Here is a 19065-nt window from a genome sequence, read left to right as displayed (position 1 = left end):
TATGAATCCTTCCATTCCACACCATCCAGTCAGAGCTGAAGAAGCTTCTTGGATGAGAAGCGAAACGTCTTCAAAAGAAAAAACCCAGAAAGTCCAGTTGCCTCTTGAAAAAAAAAAAAAAAGCACCTTTGGGACAACCATGACCTGGATGACTGGGAAGCTCCGTAGACGGTGCTTTATAATTGCCAGGATTACAGGATTTTGGATAGTAAACAGGTGGTCTGATTTTTAACAGATGGATGAATGAGCACGATAGCATGAATGGACAGCATGCTGCATTTGAAAAACGATTCTGAAATCCGGTCGGGTGCACGGGAGGTATTGTAAAAACATGTGGGTGCCTCCTTGTTTGTTCATCTTTAACCGTGTTGTTGTTGTTGTTGTTGTTACAGGGGCCCCGATATTCTTATCGCTCCCACATTTCTTCCATGCTGACGAGAAGTACATCAAGTCGATAGAAGGCATGCACCCAAATAAACAGAATGATGACACTTTTCTTGATATTAACCCAGTAAGTCTCTTGTTTCTGTGGACCTCAAAATCTTCTACAGGTAGTCCTCTACCTACGACTGCCATCGAGCCCAACATCTCGGTTGCTAAGCAAGATGGTCATTAAGTGAGTTTTGCCCCGTTTTATGACCTTTCTTGCTGCTTGCCATCAGTTCTCGATGAGAATCTGGCTTTCTCATTGATTTTGCTCGTCCGAAGGTCGCAAAAGGGGATCGCATGACCCCGGGACACCACAAACGTCATAAATATGAGTCAGTTGCCAAGGGTCTGAATTTTGATCACGTGACCATGGGGATACTGCAATGGTCGTAAAGTGTGAAAACTGGGCATTGGTCAATTTTTTTTAACGGCTTTGTAACTTTGAACAGTCCCTAAGCGAACTTCTGTAAGTCGAGGACTACTTGTGTTTCATTAGCTGCATGCTCATAGAGTACAAAGTCAAGCTTTTTTTAAAAAAAAAGTATGAGCAAATAGTACATCCTGGTTTATATGTCATGCAAACCTCTGCTTTTAGGAGTTTTATTTTGGGATGGTTCTTTTGTGAGTTCATAGCTTTGATGGTCCTTCCCAGCCCTGTTCATTCTCTCCTCTGCATTTGGTCATGGTAGCTTTGTAAATGACTGACTCATCTGATAAAGTATATGATTGTTAATGGAATCCTAAATTTGGGAAAGGACTAATGAGGTTTGAAAGTCAGGCCAGCCTCCGGATTAGGAATTCAGATTCAAATTAAAATCTCCCAGGCACATGAATAAACACATGAAGGAGAATCCAGCGTTTCTCCTGAGTCATTCGCTCCACTCTTAAACTATATTTACTGCTAGGAAGTTGTTCCAAACCTCAATTGGAATTTGACTGCCTGTAACTTAAATCCATAATTCTGTGTCTTGTACTCGGGACCGAGAAGAGAACATATCCTGGCTGCCTTCTCTGTGATATCCTTTTTGGTATTTAAAGAATGCAGTCATTCCTTCTCAGTTGTCTTTTTTTCACAGCTAAGCACGTTCATCTTCTGACACATTCCGCTACCTACTTTTTATTTTTCTGATCCCCCCCCCCACTTAAAGGGTGGCGCTCATAAGTCGATAAAATATGAAGGTGGGATCTGTACAATAACAAAATCCTGGAAGCTGAATCAGCCATCAACAGGCACATGGAGATAAACAATGTCTGCATACCATTCAAAAGAGACCATCAAAAAGCTAAAAAGGAAACCCAAAACACCTCCTCACTAGCAATTAATGCCCAGATAAGCAAAGATTAACTCAAAGGTTAACACTAGACCAACAACCCAGTGATAAACAATACCTTAATCAAGAAACTACCAACCCAAACCAACAATCAGGCAGTAAACAACAACAAAATCAAGGAACCACCAAAGACTGAACACTGGTAGGACACTGGTAGGACAAGCTATTAGGGGTCAGCAACCTGCGGCTCCAGAGCTGCATGCGGCTCTTTGGGCTCTGCTGTGGCTCCCTGTCAGGTGATCCCACCACCGGCTGGCCCCGCCCCTCGCCCTCCCCTCCCAGTCACTCCTTGCCTGGCCTGAGAAGGTAAGGGTGACGGCGGGAGATGGAGAAGCGGCCAGGGCAGAGACAGAGATACAGAGAGTGGGGGAGGGGAGAGAGAGAAAGACATAGATCGATATAGAGAGGGAAGGAGGGAGGGGGGAGAGAGAGATACGTCAAAAAGATTTTGTGGTTCCCAGTGTTTTTTAACAACCGGTTCTCTGCCCTAATGACTGGCTGGGTAGGCGTGGCTAGGGGGGGTCATGTGACTGGTGGAAGTGAATGGCATCGAGTTGGCCACACCCACCCAAGTTTTGTGGCTCCCGGTGTTTTCTTTTCTGTGGGAAACACGTCCAAATGGCTCTTTGCGTATTTAAGGTTGCAGACCCCTGGAACACATAGTTCAGACCCCACTCCCTTCTAGCACTGATAATGTTACCTAGTTAGGTGATGAAATGTCTCCAAGAAAACAACCGCCAAGGACCCTACAGAGTAACAAAATATTTCCTGTGATTTGGAAATTATGCTTCTGAAATTATATTTGCCATTTTTTTTGCAGCCGGGCTGAGGGAATTCTGAGAGTTTATTTATTATTTATTTATTTTATTTATTTATTTATTTTTCAAATTTATATACCGCCCTATCTCCCTAAGGACTCAGGGCGGTTCACAGGCAGTTAAAATACATATAAATACAGATTAAAAAACAATTAAAAAACTTATTCTATTGCCCGAAATTTAAAATAGTATAAATAAAAAACCCTTAAAACCCATAACTTTAAAATCTAATCCAGTCCCGCGCAGATAAATAAGTGTGTTTTAAGCTCGCGACGAAAGGTTCGGAGGTCCGGAAGTTGGCGAAGTCCTGGAGGGAGTTCGTTCCAGAGGGTGGGAGCCCTCACAGAGAAGGCCCTTCCCCTGGGCGTCGCCAGACGGCACTGCCTAGTGCAGGGGTGGGCAACTGTGGCCCTTTCGCAACCTGTGGACTTCAACTCCCAGAATTCCTGAGGCAGCCAAGCTGGCTCAGGAATTCTGGGAGTTGAAGTCCACAGGTCATACAGGGGCCATATTTGCCCACCCCTGGCCTAGTGTGTTGAAGTCCACACATCTTAAATTTGCCCCAGGTTGAGAAACGCACCTCTAGGTTATTCTCACAACTCATTACGTTGTCATGGTTTCTTAGCTTGGTCTGCCTTGCTGGGCTGACGCTTATCTCCAGGTTGTAATATCTGGGAGTGAACTACAAGTTGCGGTTTGACTTCCCCCAAGGAGGTGGCGGAGGTAGTTTCCTGTAACCCATACAGGTAATCTTCGATTTACGACCACAATTGAGCCCCAAATTTCTGTTGGCTAAGCGAAATACTCGTTCAGTCAGTTTTTTGCCTCATTTTGCGACCTTTCTTGCCGTAGTTGTTAAGTGAATCACTGCGGTTGATAAAGTTAGTAACCTGGTTGTAAAGCGAATCTGGTTTCCCCGTTGACATCGCTTGCAAAATCATGTGGATCGCATGGCCTTGGGACCCGGCAACGGTCGTAAGTATGAACCGGTTGCCAAGCAGCTGGATGTTGATCACGTGATCGTGGGGATGCTGCCGAGGCCGTAACTTTGAAAAACGGACATACCGTATATACTCGAGTATAAGCCGAGTTTTTCAGCACGTTTTTTGTGCTGAAAAACGTCCCCTCGGCTTATACTCGAGTATATACGGCTTATACTCGAGTTTTTTTTTTTTTTCTTCTTTTTTTCACATTATACCGGATGGCGCAAACTTGGCGGGCTTTTGCATTAGCGCGGGGAAGCCCTGGCGGTGCAGTGAGAGGGCGGGGCGGGGGAGCCGCCAGCCTTCTCGGCTGAGGGAGGGAAGGTTTCCCCGACCGGTAGCTGCCTCATTTCCCACCCTCGGCTTATACTCGAGTCCCCAGTTTACCCCAGTTTTTTGGGGTAAAATTGGGGACCTCGGCTTATACTCGGATCGGCTTATATTCGAGTATATACGGTAAGTCTTCATTGTTCGGTGCTGTTGTAACTTTGAACGGTTGTAAGTCGAGGACGACCTGTACTAGGTTTGGACTGGATTGGTAAAGTGATGGTAATGGCTGAAACGATACGGTTTGATTTTTAAGTGAAAGCACACTTGCTTTTCCCTTTCAGCTGACAGGAGTTGTGGTGCGAGCAAACAAGCGAATGCAAATCAACGTTTTTGTTGAAACGATACCTGAATTTATGTAAGTATTGGATGGAGAACCCGGCTGTGTGTTTTAGCTGTGTGAATTATATACTGCTCAAAAAAATAAAGGGAAAACCTACCCAACACAATGTGCTGTATTTAATAAGAATATTTCATTCCTTCAGATCTAGGATGTCTTACAGTATTTTTGTGTTCCCTTTATTGTTTATTTTATTTATTTTTTATACTGTAAGACATCCTAGATCTGAAGGAATGAAATACTCTTATTAAATACAGTACATTGTGTTGGGTAGGTGTTCCCTTTATTTTTTTGAGTAATATACACACACACATACACACACACACATATATATATTTGTTTTCTGAGGCTTTCACGGGTGTTTGTATGTAGGTCTTTGGTTGTTCGGGTTTTCTCCCGTGTAAAATTGGAAGTGTCTTGGCGACGTTTCGACGAAGTCTCATTCGTCATTTTCAGGCTTCAGCTTCGTGCTTCTGGGAGCAATGTGTGATCGCAACTGTTTCTTCTTTTTAACTGCTAGTGTTAAACTAATGTTTAACTGCTAGTGTTAACTAGCAGTTAAAAGGAAGAAACAGCTGCGATCACACATTGCTCCCAGAAGCACGAAGCTGAAGCCTGAAGATGACGAATGAGACTTCGTTGAAATGTCGCCAAGACACTTCCAATTTTACACGGGAGAAAACCTGAACAACCAAAGACCTACATATATATATATTTGTTTTCTGAGGTTTTCGCAGGTGTTTGTATGTAGGTCTTTGGTTATTTGGGTTTTTTCCCGAGTAAAATTGGAAGTGTCTTGGAAATGCCTACCAGCCATTTGGAAACCTGCCCTTATTGACAAACGAGTCCCTAACACGAGGAATGACACCAGACCCACACTCACGAGGTCCACACAGGATGTCACCACCGCACATCCACCCAGAAAGCAGACCCAAACCCACACTGATCATGAAGCACGACCAAGGACCAGAAGCCAGACCGCAGCTGCAACATTAGCCATTTCAAACCCCTCCAATCCATACATGCAGCAGACTGACATCCACTATGAAGATGTAGCACGATCACAAAGCCAAACAACAGCTATGCAGCTCACCAGCTCAAATCCCTCTGCAACACAGACTAAACTGAGCACAACCAAGCCCCCACCCAAACAGGACACACCCCCAGCCAATCAGAGCACAAAAAAACCTCCATCCAATCAGACCACAGCCAAGCTCCCACCCAATCAGTTCAAACCCCCACTAGCAGTTAAAAGGAAGAAACAGCTGCGATTATACATTGCTCCCAGAAGCACGAAGCTGAAGCCTGAAGATGACGAATGAGACTTCGTCGAAACGTCGCCAAGACACTTCCAATTTTACGCGGGAGAAAACCCGAATAACCAAAGACCTACCTACATATATATATATATTCATTATATATATATATATATATATATATATATATATATATATATATACACACATATACATATATATATATTCATTCCATTAAGTGGGAGAATAATGCATGTACAAATGGAACAATAATATATGTTATTACATTAGTATGTAATACTTATTAGTATGTTAAACGGCGAGAAAGATATTCAGAAGAAAAACCAGCTTATGAAATCGTCACGTGGTTTGGTTTCTCTCTTTACGGTCTGAGCTCAGCAAAATGGGCAGCCAAAATCCAAATCAGTTAGTATGAAAAAAAATAATTTCGGTAAATAAATACGACGGTCAAATTGGGTTTGATGCTGCCACGGTGAATTTGGCCACAGGGTAGGTCGAGGCAGAGACCCCGAAGTCCAAATGGCCGGCGGGAGGTGCGCGCGCATGTGCGGTGAGGCTGGGCTGGGGCGACGGCTGGTGTGCCCGCAGAGCGGGTTCTGCATGCCACCTGTGGGTATAGAATCTCCTGTTTGAGCAGGAGGTTGGAACGACAAGACCTCTTCCAATTCTGTTATTATTCTCTTATAATGCAAAGGAAAGCTGAGGTAAATTTATCAGCACAACTGCAGTTTCCCTTAAGCAACTGCTCCTCTTAGCAACTGGGTTGCCTATCTCAATTGTGGTTGCTTAATGAGGACAGGGGCTAGGACGTTGAGCTTGTCGATCGAAAGGTCGCCAGCTCAGCGGTTCGAATCCCTAGTGCTGCCGTGTAACGGGGTGAGCTCCCGTTACTTGTTCCAGCTTCTGCCAACCTAGCAGTTTCGAAAGCACGTAAAAATGCAAGTAGAAAAAATAGGGACCACCTGTGGTGGGAAGGTAACAGCGTTCTGTGCGCCTTTGGCGTTGAGTCATGCTGGCCACATGACCACGGAGACGTCTTCGGACAGCGCTGGCTCTTCGGCTTTGAAACGGAGATGAGCACCGCCTCCTAGAGTCGGCAACGACTAGCACGTATGTGCGAGGGGAACCTTTACCTTTAATGAGGACAACCTATATCCCGTTTTCCTGAGCTCTGAAGGCTAATGAGATGCTTTCCCGTCATGTAACCCTTGAAGCAGGATCGTTCTCTTGAGAATCACTAGAAAACACTCTGGTTTTATCTGTTTTTGTCTTATTTCAGCCAAACGGGGAGTATCAAATCAATGCCCTATCCAGTGTTTTTTGTAAATGAGGTAGGCACTGATCAAACAACCCCACCTTCACCCCTCCTGGTACCATAAGGAAGTTCTCTGAATCTGGGAAGGGAAGTGGAAATTTGATGCATGGCGGATGAGAACAAATTGGACATTTCTGTCAGCTGCCACCTTAACCCCTGCTTGTGTTCTTCATTATCATGCAGTGACAGTGACAGTCTGCCATGAACTCTGGGGAGGGTGGATGAGAGGAGGAATACTTGGGGGAAAGCGAAAGTAACGGCTGTATCTCCCGGAGATGCTGCCTCAAGGTCAGCCAACTGGGAGAAGGCGGCAGCTGCAGATCAACTCTTCTGAAAACATCTTTCTTGAACCTGATTGGTCACGGGGGTGCGGGGGATCAGCGATGGGAAGCAGTCAGGGGAGGGAAAAGTTGAACTTAGGGATTTGGGCACGCAATTGTCAGTTCTGGCTAGGCATTGCCGCAATACACTTCTTAAGAGCCACGGTGGCGCAGTGGTTAGAACGCAGTATCGCAGGCTACTTCTGCTGACTGCCGGCTGCCTGCAATTTGGCAGATCGAATCTCAGCAAGCTCAAGGTTGACTCAGCCTTCTGTCCTTCCAGGGTGGGTAAAATGAGGACCCAGATTGTTGGGGGCAATAGGCTGACTCTGCAAACCTCATAGGGCTGGAAAGAGCTGTGAAGCAGTATATAAGTCTTAAGTGCTTCTGCTAATAAAACTATACCTTTCTCAACAAACGGAACCAAGGTTGGAGACCCCTGATTTAGAGGGTTAAGTGCTGGCAGGTCTGACAATTTCAGCCTTACCTTTAAGAAATCTATCAGTCTATGGATCAGAAAGTCCATGAGAAGGAGGAACCAATAACTCATCGAGTTCACTCCCTCCCTCATTCTCAGAAATAAATAAAGGTTAAGAGTATGTTTACTTAGTTTTTCCCAAACCCTCCTGACCTTAAATGCCATTTTGGGGGCTCAGCCTTCTCCCTCTAAAACCATACATGGCCCCAGGTGGGATGGGCAGGTCAACCCAAGTTGCCTCCTCCTTCTCCACTTCCTTGTTCGTTCTTTCCCTTCTCAGAGTTTTTTGCTTGACGATGTAAATGCGGAAAAACTCCGGGCGGCTGTGCTGGAATCCAATCTGGTCCAAGCTGTCCCGTTCATCATGCTGGCTGTGGGAATTATTTGTGGATCAGTGTTTCTGGCGGTCACCTATTGGCCCAGAGGGAAAAAAGAGGAGGTAAGGTTGCTTGTAGATCTGTTCATTTCCCTAGTTATTTTAGTTTAAAAGCTCCTTCCTTCCTTCCTTCCTTCCTTCCCCTCCCTTCCTTCCTTCCTTCCTTCCTTCTCATTTACATTCTTTCTTTCTTATTTTCCTTCCTTCCTTCCTTCCTTTCATCCAGTCCCTCCTTCCCCTCCTTTTTCTCCCTCCTCCTCTCCCTCCCTTCCTTCTATCCAGTCCCTTCCTCCCTCCCTTTTCTTTTCCTTCCTTCCTTCCTCCCTTCCTCACCTACCTACTTGTTCATTCTAGGGGAAAGGTTTAATAGACCCACAATAAAATGCAATCTCAGCCGCATTCTGATGCTGATTTGTATCACATGGTAAGACACGCAAAATTTGTCTCTTCCTGGTGTCCCCAAACTTAAGTGCCAACAAGGCGCCTCTCCTTTAAGAATTCTGAAATCTTAAAGCCTGATTTTGCACATGTACCAGTCACTTCTTGGCATTATAACTTCTACGGGTGCAGAAATTCCTATTGGTTAATTAAAAATTGTATCGCATAAATGAATATTAGTCCCTTAACGACAGGCTCAAGCAGCAACTAATCGGAACTTTGAGCTTCACGAAGTATAAATATACATGTGCGAACCAGTTTTGAGATTAAATTGTTCTGCTTTAATAACCTTGGCCTTGGGTTACACATTCTCAACTCCTGGTAGATTGCAACAGCCTTGGGACGGCTTAGCTGGAGCCATTTAAAAACAAAACAAGAGACACTAAGATGATAAGTCAGATAAGTCAGTTTATTATATCAGTGCCTCTGTGGCTCAGGCTGCTAATGCAGTCTGTTATTAACAGCAGCAGCCTGCAATTACTGCAGGTTCTAGTGCTACCAGGCCCAAGGTTGACTCAGCCTTCCATCCTTTATAAGGTAGGTAAAATGAGGACCCAGATTGTTGGGGGCAATAAGTTGACTTTGTATATAAATATACAAATAGAATGAAGACTATTGCTAACATAGTGTAAGCCGCCCTGAGTCTTCAGAGAAGGGTGGGATATAAATGTAAATAAAATAAATAAATAAATAAATAAATAAATTACTTTTTAACGCTGGTGCTTGCATAAAAATTGTATTTCCCATGTGGTTTGCCACGAAAGCCATTCTGTGTACCATAAAGAAATAACGCCACCTAGATCAGTTTTCCCAATCTCAGCCAAGTTGAAGTTGCGTGGACCTCAACTCGGGGTGAAATGCTCCCGGTTCGGACCGGATCATGCGATCCGGTAGCGATGGGAGCAGGTAGTTTGAAAAACCGGTAGCAAAAATCCCTGCCCCCCCACCCCCCTGCTCACGCCTCGCTGTTCCTCATCTCTGTCCCTGAAGCTCTCGGTGGTGATATAGCTGCAAACAGCCTTAAATGACTGCCGTGGCGCTTCAAAGGGCCGCACTATAGCTGATCCGCGCTGTAGGCGGCTAGTAGATCGGTGTCTCTATTTTTAAAGAAGGTAGATCGGTGCGCTCTCAAAAAAAGGCAATTAGTAGACCGGTGCCTCTATTTTTAAAGAAAGTAAACCGGTGCGCTCCCAAGTTTTGTATACTTTATTGTTTTTATTATTTATTATTATTGGCCATGCCCATTCAGTCACCTGACCATCAAGCCACGCCCACCAATTAAGCCATGCCCAGAGAACCGGTAGGGAAAGTTGAAGCCGGGAATCACCCCGGCTTCAACTCCCAGAATTCCCCAGCCAGCAAGCTTCCCCAGTGGGGCCTATGGCAGCCACCCTCCCCAAGGGCCGAACACCAGGAAGCCTTTGTAATTTCAAGTGGCTGCTGAACGAATGGTCGTAATGCAAGGACTGCTTGTCATGGAGAATAGGAGTTTTTCACCTTAACAACCGTTGCAGCATCCCCAGGGTTCAAGTGATCAAAATTCAGATGCTTGGCAAACTGGCTCGTACTTATGATGGTGTGCATCGTCCTGGGGTCACCTGACCCCCCCCCATCCTTTTGCGACCTTCTGGCAAGCCTAGTCAACGCGGATACCAGGCTCGCTTAAACCCACCGTGTTGCTAATTTTAATAACTGCGGTGAAATCACTCAACAACGGGGGTCAAGAAAGATCGTAAAACGGGCAAAGCTCACTTAACAAGCATCTCGCTTAGCAATGGAAATTTTTCACGCAAGGGTGGGTCGTACGGCCAGATGCTACCTAGTGACTCAGTATAGGCGAGGAGAAACATTTGAGGAAAGGACTTCCTGCTTTGGCTTCTGGGTGCTTCATATTTGAAACAGGGACCTTAAACGGTGAGAATAACCCCACATTTCGGTGTGGGGATGGATACCTCTTGGGTTCTGGTCTATGAGTCTGTAGGGCTTTAACTGGTCTTCCAGAGTGGAGAAAAGCTAGTAGGGTTGTAATGAAGTTGCAATTGCTCAGCTCCCTTTTCTATATATAAATATAAATACTGCTCTTCGGGGATGGTATGGATTTGGTGAGTTTTGTTCAAGTAGTAGTCCTGGTGAAGGTGCTTTATTGGCTGGATTTAATTATTTTAAGGTTGTTGGTTGTTTTGACATAATCTTGTGACACAAACAAGGTAGGTTTTTAAAGAGATGATCTCCTCAGCAGTGGAACCCAAAGGTAGGTTGCGCTCATTCCCCTTCCAATGTTTTTAGACCTTAAAGACTAAAAGGCTCACAGATATTTTAACCTACCGTATTTTTTTTGGAGTATAATCTCCCCCCCCCCAAAAAAAAGAGGGTAAAAATCTGGGTGCATCTTATACTCTGAATGTAGTCCTGCCCAGCTTCTCAAGCGGAGGTTTTCAGAGGCTGAAAAAAGCATCAGAAGCGAAGCTTCAGAAAAGAAGCTTCCAAACAAAGCTTCAGAAAAAAAGCCTCCAAACAGAGCTTCAGAAAAGAAGCCTCCAAACAGAGCTTCAGAAAAGAAGCCTCCAAACAGAGCTTCAGAGGCTTTTTTTCTGAAGTTGTTTTGGAGGCTTTCAGAGGCAGAAAAAAGTTTTTTCTGAAACAGAGTTTCAGAGGCAGGAAAAAAAAAGCAAAAAAAAAAAAAAAGCAAGGCACAGAGCTCACAACCAAGGAACCTGTTGCTAAAATTCACCTCTGGGAACAACTGATTGGGGGTATTCCGGGAGGCTGATCCACGTGCCAATCAGCTCTTTTCTTATTTTCCTCCCCAAAAACTAAGGTGCGTCTTATACTCCAGTGCGTCTTATATTCTAAAAAATATGGTACTCTTTGCAGATAGTAACTCTGCAGGTAACTCTTAGGTTAATTCAGCTGTTTAACATTGCTGCTTCTTCTTGCAAATGTGGTCTTCTCCTATTCGGATCCATTGCTTGAGTAGAAACCATGGAAATTGGGTGGGGGGGAACAACCCAACACATTTCTCGGGCCTTAAGGAATGAAACAGCTTTAGGGAAATACAGTTTGGCTAAAAAACACCTCCCTGCTGGACCAATTTCTCACCAGCAAGGAGAAATTGAATGAAAAACACATTTGAACATACGATCCTTCCCATGCATTCTGAAATAGCACTGTCTTAGGAACTCAATGCCACTAGATTGATCTGCTCAGATAGTTTAGAGCAGAGGTCTCCAACCTTGGTTCCTTTAAGACTTGTGGACTTCAACTCCCAGAGTTCCTCAGCCAGCTTTGCTAGCTGAGGGACTCTGGGAGTTGAAGTCCACAAGTCTTAAAGGGACCAAGGTTGGAGACCCCTGGTTTAGAGGGTCCTTGTGGGGTATTTGGTGCTCTCTGAGCTCAGTTGTTTCCTTGAAGATGTCTCATTACCCAACTAGGTAACACCATCAGTGCTAGAAAGGAGTGGGGTCGCTCTCTTGTTTATATACAAGTGGCTTCCCCTATCGATATTGATGGATGGTTCCTCGATTAGATTATTGTTTATGGTTGGATTGTTTGTCAAGAGTTTAATAGTTCCTTGACAGGGAATTGTTTATTGCTAGATGATCGAATATTAATATTGGCGTTAATCTCCGATTATCTGGATGTTGATTGCTCTGGAGGAGGTATGGTGGCCTTTTAGCTTTTTGATTGTCTCTTTTGAATGATATGTAGACGTTGTTTACTTCTGTGTGCCTGTTGATGACTGATTTGTCTTGAGTGTCAGGCTTCCAGGAATTCTCTAGCGGTTTTGGATTTAGCTTGGTTTCTCAGTTGAAATTATGGTAAAATCAGTCTGTGTTTTTTGCCCTGTCAGTCTTAGTGAGACATTTAAGTGTTGGTGGGACACTCCCTTCTAACATCGATACATAGTCGGGTAATGAAGCATCTGCAAGAAAACAACTGAGCTCAGAGAAGCATCAATGACCCCGCCTTTCAACCCTGAGCTGCAAATATTCTCTTCTATCAGGGGTGAAATGCTCCCGATTTGGACTGGATCGCCCGATCCGGTAGCGATGACGGCGGATGGTTCGGAGAACAGGTACCATAAGTCCCTGCCCGCCCCAACCATGCCCAGCTGAGCTGCGTGATCATCAAAACCTTTTTTTTTTTTTACTTTTAAAAGCTTTTTTTCTTCAGCCGAAAAAATGCTTTTAAATGTAAAAAAAAAAAGCCTCTGATGATCGCGCGGCTTAGCTGGGATCATCAGAACCCTTTAAAAGCATTTTTTCTACAACCTCTTCGGCCAAAGAGGTTGTAAAAAATGCTTTTAAAAGGCTCTGACAATCCCAGCTGAGTTGCCTGATCTTTTTTTTTCCTTTTAAAGGCAAAAAATAATGCTTTTAAAAGAAAAGAAAAGCCTCTGATGATCAGGCAACCCAGCTGGGATCGTCCGAATCTTTTAAAAGCATTTTTTTACAACCTCTTCACCTGAAGAGGTTGTAGAAAAAATGCTTTTAAAAGTTAAAAAAAAAAAAAAGGTTAGCCACACTCACCCAGTTACATTACCCCTCCCCACCAAGCCATGCCCACAGAACCGGTAGTAACAAATTTTACATTTTACCACTGTCTTCTACCCTGTTTCCTCGAAAATAAGACCCAGCCGGAAAATAAACCCTAGTGTGATTTTTCGGGATGCTTGTAATATAAGTCCTACCCCCAAAATAAGCCCCAGTTAAAACCGTCAGCCAGGCGGACACATTTAGTACCGTATTTCCCTGAAAATAAGACCTAACTGGAAAATAAGCCCTGATGCGTCTTTTGGAGTAAAAATTAATATAAGACCCCCGTCTTATTTTCAGGGAAACACGGTATCAGATCAGCTCTTAGTTAGAGTCCACTTATCAACAATTTATCTGTCAACAGGACTTGCTTGGATTCTTTTGCCATCTCCAGCAAAGTTGCCGGAGTCGATAGATGAAATGGGTTACATAAACACAATCTGTAAATTAACTCTTTTTTTTTTTTTTTGCCTCCCACTAACAACAGGGTACCGTTGACGAACGAGCTCCACTTATCCGGACTTAACTCGATCTCCCCGACCATGCCAGGTTTACAACAACAACAACAACAACAAGAGCTTCACCATGATGACTGAACAGGGCAAACGTTTTTAACTGCCGCCACAACCTACCACTTCAACGGCACCCTTGAAGTAGTCCTCTTTTTAGCATTTAGTAACCATCTGCTTCTGAGGAAGGTGGACCATTGCAAACCGAACTTGAACAAAGGGCAGAATTACATGCTTTTTAAAAAGGGTCGGTCAGATGTCATTTGCCACTGCTTTCCCAGTGTGTGAAAATAGCGGTAGTATTTCACTGCACTTCCACCGTTCGTTGGACTTGTGGAGTTACACCTGCACCTGCAGTTCCCTGCTGGCTTATTGGAAGTGCCATAAAAGGTGACGTCGGCCTTGGTGACATCCTTATTAATTTAGGACAGGGGTCGGCAACCTTAAACAGTCAAAGAGCCACAAAGGTCCTAACCGGAAGCCCCCCCCCCATTCAATTCTGGAGCTGACCGGAAGTCCAGTTACCCCACCATAGAATTTCTTCCTAGCGCCGTGTCCTTTTTCCTCTGCTGTCCGGAAGTCCGGTTCCCGCACCATTGAGTCTCCTCCTAGCATTGCATCTGTTTTCCCCTGCCAACCGGAAGTCCGGTTCCTCCACCATAGAATCTCCTAGCACGGCGTCCTTTTTCCTCTACCTGTTCTAACTGAAAGCCCTATCAATTGTGGAGCCGACCGGCGACAGGGAGCTGCAGCAGAGGGATGAAAGAGCCACATGCGGCTCCAGAGCCGCAGGTTGCTGACCCCTGATTTAGGAGATTTGCTAGCACAGCCCTTGTCCTGCCATCATTTGATTTCTTGGTGAATCCTATGGCTCGGATCTACCTTGGACTTTTACTTTTCCCATAGTGTAAAGCTTTGCACCAGAAAGGGACACACAAACACACACACACACATACACACACAGAAGAATTTTACATACATCCAGGAAATTTCTCATTTTTGGTTCAGGCCATCAGATGCTCCATTCAGTGTTTGTTTTTTTTAAATTTCCTTTTGAAGTAAAAGGCTCAGATAAGCTTTTATTAACCTGGCACCAGTGGTGGGATTCAGCCAGTTCGTACCACTTCGGGAAAACCGGTTGTTAACTTTCTGAGCAGTTTGGTGAACTAGTTGTTGGAAGGCAGAGAACCGGTTGTTAAAATTATTTGAATCCCACCACTGCCTGGCACCCTTGTAGCAGTGCCAACCCTTTGAGAGAAAACACCAGATTGAAGGCTGCCTCAAGTAGTCGCTAGTAAATTCTCTCCCGGTTTTTTTTTTAATCTATGGAATTAAGAGTTAAAAAGATGCAGCCCCTGGACCAAAAGATTTACTGGGTTTCTAATTATTATTATTTTTTAAAGTACACGTACAAATGTACAAAGTATGTTTGAAGGCACTAACTCTACAAACTGGACGCATCACACGTATTTTCCAAGATTACACAACTTTATTTGTGAAGGTTGTTTTCCCTGGCTCTTTCTCTCGTATCTCCTTTAAAAGTGATTTTGGGAATAGCAGATTTCTTCTGTAAATCCAAAACACAGGTTTTTTTTCAAGATCTAAAGGCCTCTCTTCCCTCAGAGGCATCCAGATGTGCCGTGATTTCCCCTTTCAACTTGGGGGGAGAAAAAAATAAAGAAGGTTTCAGAGTCTTCACAATGAACAGCCAAAATGGAATTTCAACCCTGCAGGCCGAAGCCTACGATTTGTGAAGATAACGTGACCCGTTTTGAGGAGTAGCGAAAAAAAGGGAAGTTTTACAGGATCATTCAACTTGCACTGGAGGGACTAAGAAGGGATCCGTCGTCTTTTTGTCGAGCGAACTGCACTGATTTGATGAAGGGAAGCTGGGATCCTTTCTGAGATGGTCCTGAAAGTGAGGTAGTAGCCAGTAATCTTGGTGTGGTAACATCTGGTTAACCCTGCTTGCGGGAGTCATATGTTCTGCTTTGATATTTCGGATAGGAGACGAGAAGGAAAAACCCAAGACATTTCATATCATGGAAGTTAAAAAAAAAATTCTGGAAGAAAGCAGTGGCAAACTATATTTTTGCCAAGAAAACAACTGTTGTGACCTAGGCCCAAGTAGTTATTACTAGACACTATCAGTCCTAAACAAACATATTTTATTAGAACAGCTGAGAATTACTTCATTCTCATCTTAGTCCAAATTGTCCAAAACGAAGTCCTTCAGAAAAAGTCCTTCGGCCTTTTTCTTCTTTGGCACCCTGCCAAAGGCTTTTCTTGGCAAGAACCCCACAAAGTTCAGAAACAGGAGAAAAGAAACAATTGTAGCAACGTTGCTTTCCTACAAAGAGCCCAAGAGCCTTTGCTGCTCTTTTAAGCCTTATGGGAGGGGCCAATCATCTCCTGGCCTTACTCCCAAGTCGTCCTTTTTGCTTTAGCTACTCTTGCCTTCTGGCAGCTCTTCGCATGTGTGCACTAGGAACAGGCTCCTCCTGTTTCTCTGCTGTCCGCCTCTGGAGGCTCTGGAGTCCGCGCATCGCACCATCTCTGCCTCCGACGCAGAGCCCTCGTCTGGGCCTTCCCCAGACTCCAGGACTGGCCCATTGTCCTCCCCAGCCTCCTCACTGTCCGCTGCCAGCTCCTCAGACTGCTGGCGGACCACAACAACAACATGGATGTCCATGAAGACACCAGGAGTCAAGCTCAACGTGAACACCAATTTTTCCTACTAAGCAGTGAAAAGAGATGCTGTGTCCCTAATACTTTCCTCTCCTTTTCTGTAGTGTATTTTATCACTTGAGTATTACCTGAAGACTCACTACAAAACTCATAGTTCCCAAATCCCCTATTGTTAGAATCGTATTGTTAGAAACGAAGTGGTTCCTTCAGTTTGCCATCTTAAATTTTCCTCTTGGATTAGGAAGGATTCCCTGGGTTTTGCTGTGTGTCCGTTGTATTCCTTTAACTTCATCGTAAAAATGGCTTTGCTGGATCCCACCAGTGTCCCTTAGCCTGGGCACTTCATCACCCGTTATGCCAGGCAGAGTTCTGGGAAGTTAGCTAAGCTTGAAGGTGACCCTCTGTTGTAGAATTAAGCCAAGAGATTAAAGCAGGGGTGAAATGCTACCGGTTCGCTCCTGTTCGGGCGATAAGTAGTGATAAGAATTACCGGTTCAGGGGAACCGGTAGAAAAAAAATGCTTTAAAATTTTTTTTTTAAAAAAAGGTTCTCTTGATCACAGCTGTGCCACACGATCATTGGAACCTTTTTTACTTTTTTAAAGCATTTTTTTTTACTACCTATTCACCCGAACCAGTAGTAAAAAAAATGCTTTAAAAAAGTAAAAAAAAAAAAGTTTCCGACGATCGTGCGGCACAGTTGTGATCATTGGAACTTTTTTTAAAAAAACTTTCTTTAAAGCATTTTTTTTTACTACCAGTTCAGGCGAATAGGTAGCAAAAAAAAATGCTTTCAAAAGAAAAAAAAGTTGGCCACGCCCACCCAATCACATGACCCACCACCACCAAGCCACGCCCACAGAACTGGTAGCAAAAAAAAAAGTGCGTTTCACCGCTGGATTAGAGGCACATCCTTTGCAAACCTGTGATAGGCCATGACAGGGGCTTCCTCGGAGGTTGGACGAATGATGCGACCCAAATCTTGAGACATTAAAATCTGAACCTTTTTCAGCACGGAAATGAAAATGTCATGTTACGGTGCATAAAGTTCTTGCAGGAAGAAGGATGGTTTTGAATATTTGCAGGGGCAAAGAAGTAAAAAGAAAAGAATCGGATAATATATTGCAGTCTCAGAGGAGTCCAGGTTATGTACTGTACAGTACGGTACTGTACCGTAGGTCAAGACTGTGAACTTCTGGCTTATTTTGCATGGATAGCTTTTAGCCTAGGATTGATATAATTTGCAGATTATAGGCAGGGTGAAATCACTCTTGCTTTCAAAGGAGAATCTTCTGTCACAATTGCCAAAAAAAAAAAATGGCCTTCTGAAAAATTGGCCTAGGTTAGTCTCTTTGGAGTCCTTGGTGCTCCCTGAGCTTGGCTGTTTCCTTGCAGATATTTCGTTGCCCAACCTCATCAGTGCTAAAGGGTTTACTCTCTGTTTATATACAGCTGGCTTGTTGGGTAGTGCAAGAAAACCTCCAAGCTCAGAGAACGCTAAAGACCCCACAGTTCAACCTTGAGTTACAAATATTCTTTTCTATTGCTGGTCTCTTGGTTTTGACATGTTGAAATCTAGATGTGACCTGATGTTGGGATTAGCAGTTGACTCTGGGTAGCAGCTTTAAACACGCAAAGGTTTGCAATAGCTGTTAATAAATCAGAGGGCTAATTTTTCCTCTTCTCAAAAAGATTAGACAATTTAAGATAAATTTGGAAGGGAGAACCACACCTGGATTTTGGTACGGGACTATGAGCTGCTTGTGAAGTCAGCAATGAAATCTAATCTCAAGGCCCTAAACATGCTTGGAATGTTGCTTGTTTAATTTTAAGCATCTTTTATAGCTGGCTATAATTGATGGATGATTTGATAAGGGGGGAAAAATGGAGGATAAAGGCTCCCTCCTCTTGAAACCGATATTACTGGCAAACTTGTCTGCCGCTGAAGACGATGGATAAATTTTAAAAAGTCTAAACTTCAGGATCCAGTCCTCAAACAGCCTTTTCCCGACCTATTTTTGTAATTTGACTGGACAAGGCCAATTGCTGCTGGTACTTGAGGCCTAGTTGCTTCTCTTGCACAAATTTAGAAAACGATGGGCACACTTTGCAAGTTGCTCGCCATCGTTTCTGCTCTTGACGTTGAGGCTCGCATCAAGACCCCTGCAGGAATTTGCAGGTTCCTTGCAGTCCAATATTTATCCTGCAGCTGCGCAAATGGTGATGTGCGCATTGACCTGCTAATCTTGGGCTGAAACCATAGACTGCTCTCTTTAGAAAGACGCGAGCCCTCCTTCAGCTGTAAGGGACAGGAGTGGGTTTTAATCATGTTTATCTAATGCTTCTGTTAACTCAAAAAGAGCTGCTGATCTCTCTCTACAAGTTGCACAAGGTACACTAATATTAACCTTTTTAGAAGATGGGAGGCTAAGACTGTGCCATAGCTGCTTTTCCAAGGTTGTGTTTCTGAGTTAATGACAAGTGCTGGCCTTAAAAACAGTCTTGTGGCTCCCTGAAGTCTAACCCTTTTATGGCATGATGGAACTATACCAAGCAGTGAGTAAAATATGTTTTTGTTCTTTCGTTTCTTTGTGTTCTTGCGTCTTAAAAGGGAAGACCAAAACAAACAAGGAAATTGTATTTCATGCTCAGCTGGAGCGGGTGGAAGGAAGGAGGGAGAAGAAAGGAGAGAGGAAGGAAGAAACATGAAGGAGTGAGGAAGGAAGGAAATGAAGGAAGAAGAGGGTGGCAGGAATGAAATAATGGAAGGAAGAAGAGGGAGGGAGGGAGGGAGGAAATAATGAAAGGAAGAAGAGGGAGAAAGGGAAATAATGGAGGAAGGAAAATAACGGCCTCTGGTGGCTCATCAGGGCCTCTGGTGGCTCAACAGACTAATGCAGTC

The 19065-nt window shown here is 44.1% G+C and overlaps 1 protein-coding gene across 2 annotated transcripts in view; it reads left to right on the top strand.

Moving 5' to 3' along the window:
* SCARB2 (scavenger receptor class B member 2) overlaps positions 1 to 18746 on the top strand; it is a 43393-nt gene extending 24647 nt beyond the window's left edge. The window contains exons 8-12 of one of the 2 annotated variants that reach the window (XM_058193465.1): positions 393 to 511; positions 4173 to 4246; positions 6785 to 6836; positions 7899 to 8057; positions 13455 to 18746. In XM_058193465.1, the coding sequence (XP_058049448.1) occupies positions 393 to 511; positions 4173 to 4246; positions 6785 to 6836; positions 7899 to 8057; positions 13455 to 13493 (443 nt within the window). In that variant the 3' untranslated portion in view covers positions 13494 to 18746. The remainder of the gene's footprint in view (positions 1 to 392; positions 512 to 4172; positions 4247 to 6784; positions 6837 to 7898; positions 8058 to 13454) is intronic. The other variant, XM_058193466.1, reaches the window with a different exon arrangement.
* Positions 18747 to 19065: the final 319 nt, after the last annotated feature.

The sequence above is a fragment of the Ahaetulla prasina genome, chromosome 8 (genome assembly GCF_028640845.1).
Source record: "Ahaetulla prasina isolate Xishuangbanna chromosome 8, ASM2864084v1, whole genome shotgun sequence".
NCBI classification, from domain to species: Eukaryota; Metazoa; Chordata; class Lepidosauria; order Squamata; family Colubridae; genus Ahaetulla; species Ahaetulla prasina.
Note: the sequence above shows the minus strand (reverse complement) of the source record. Positions and strands in the feature narration are given on the sequence as shown.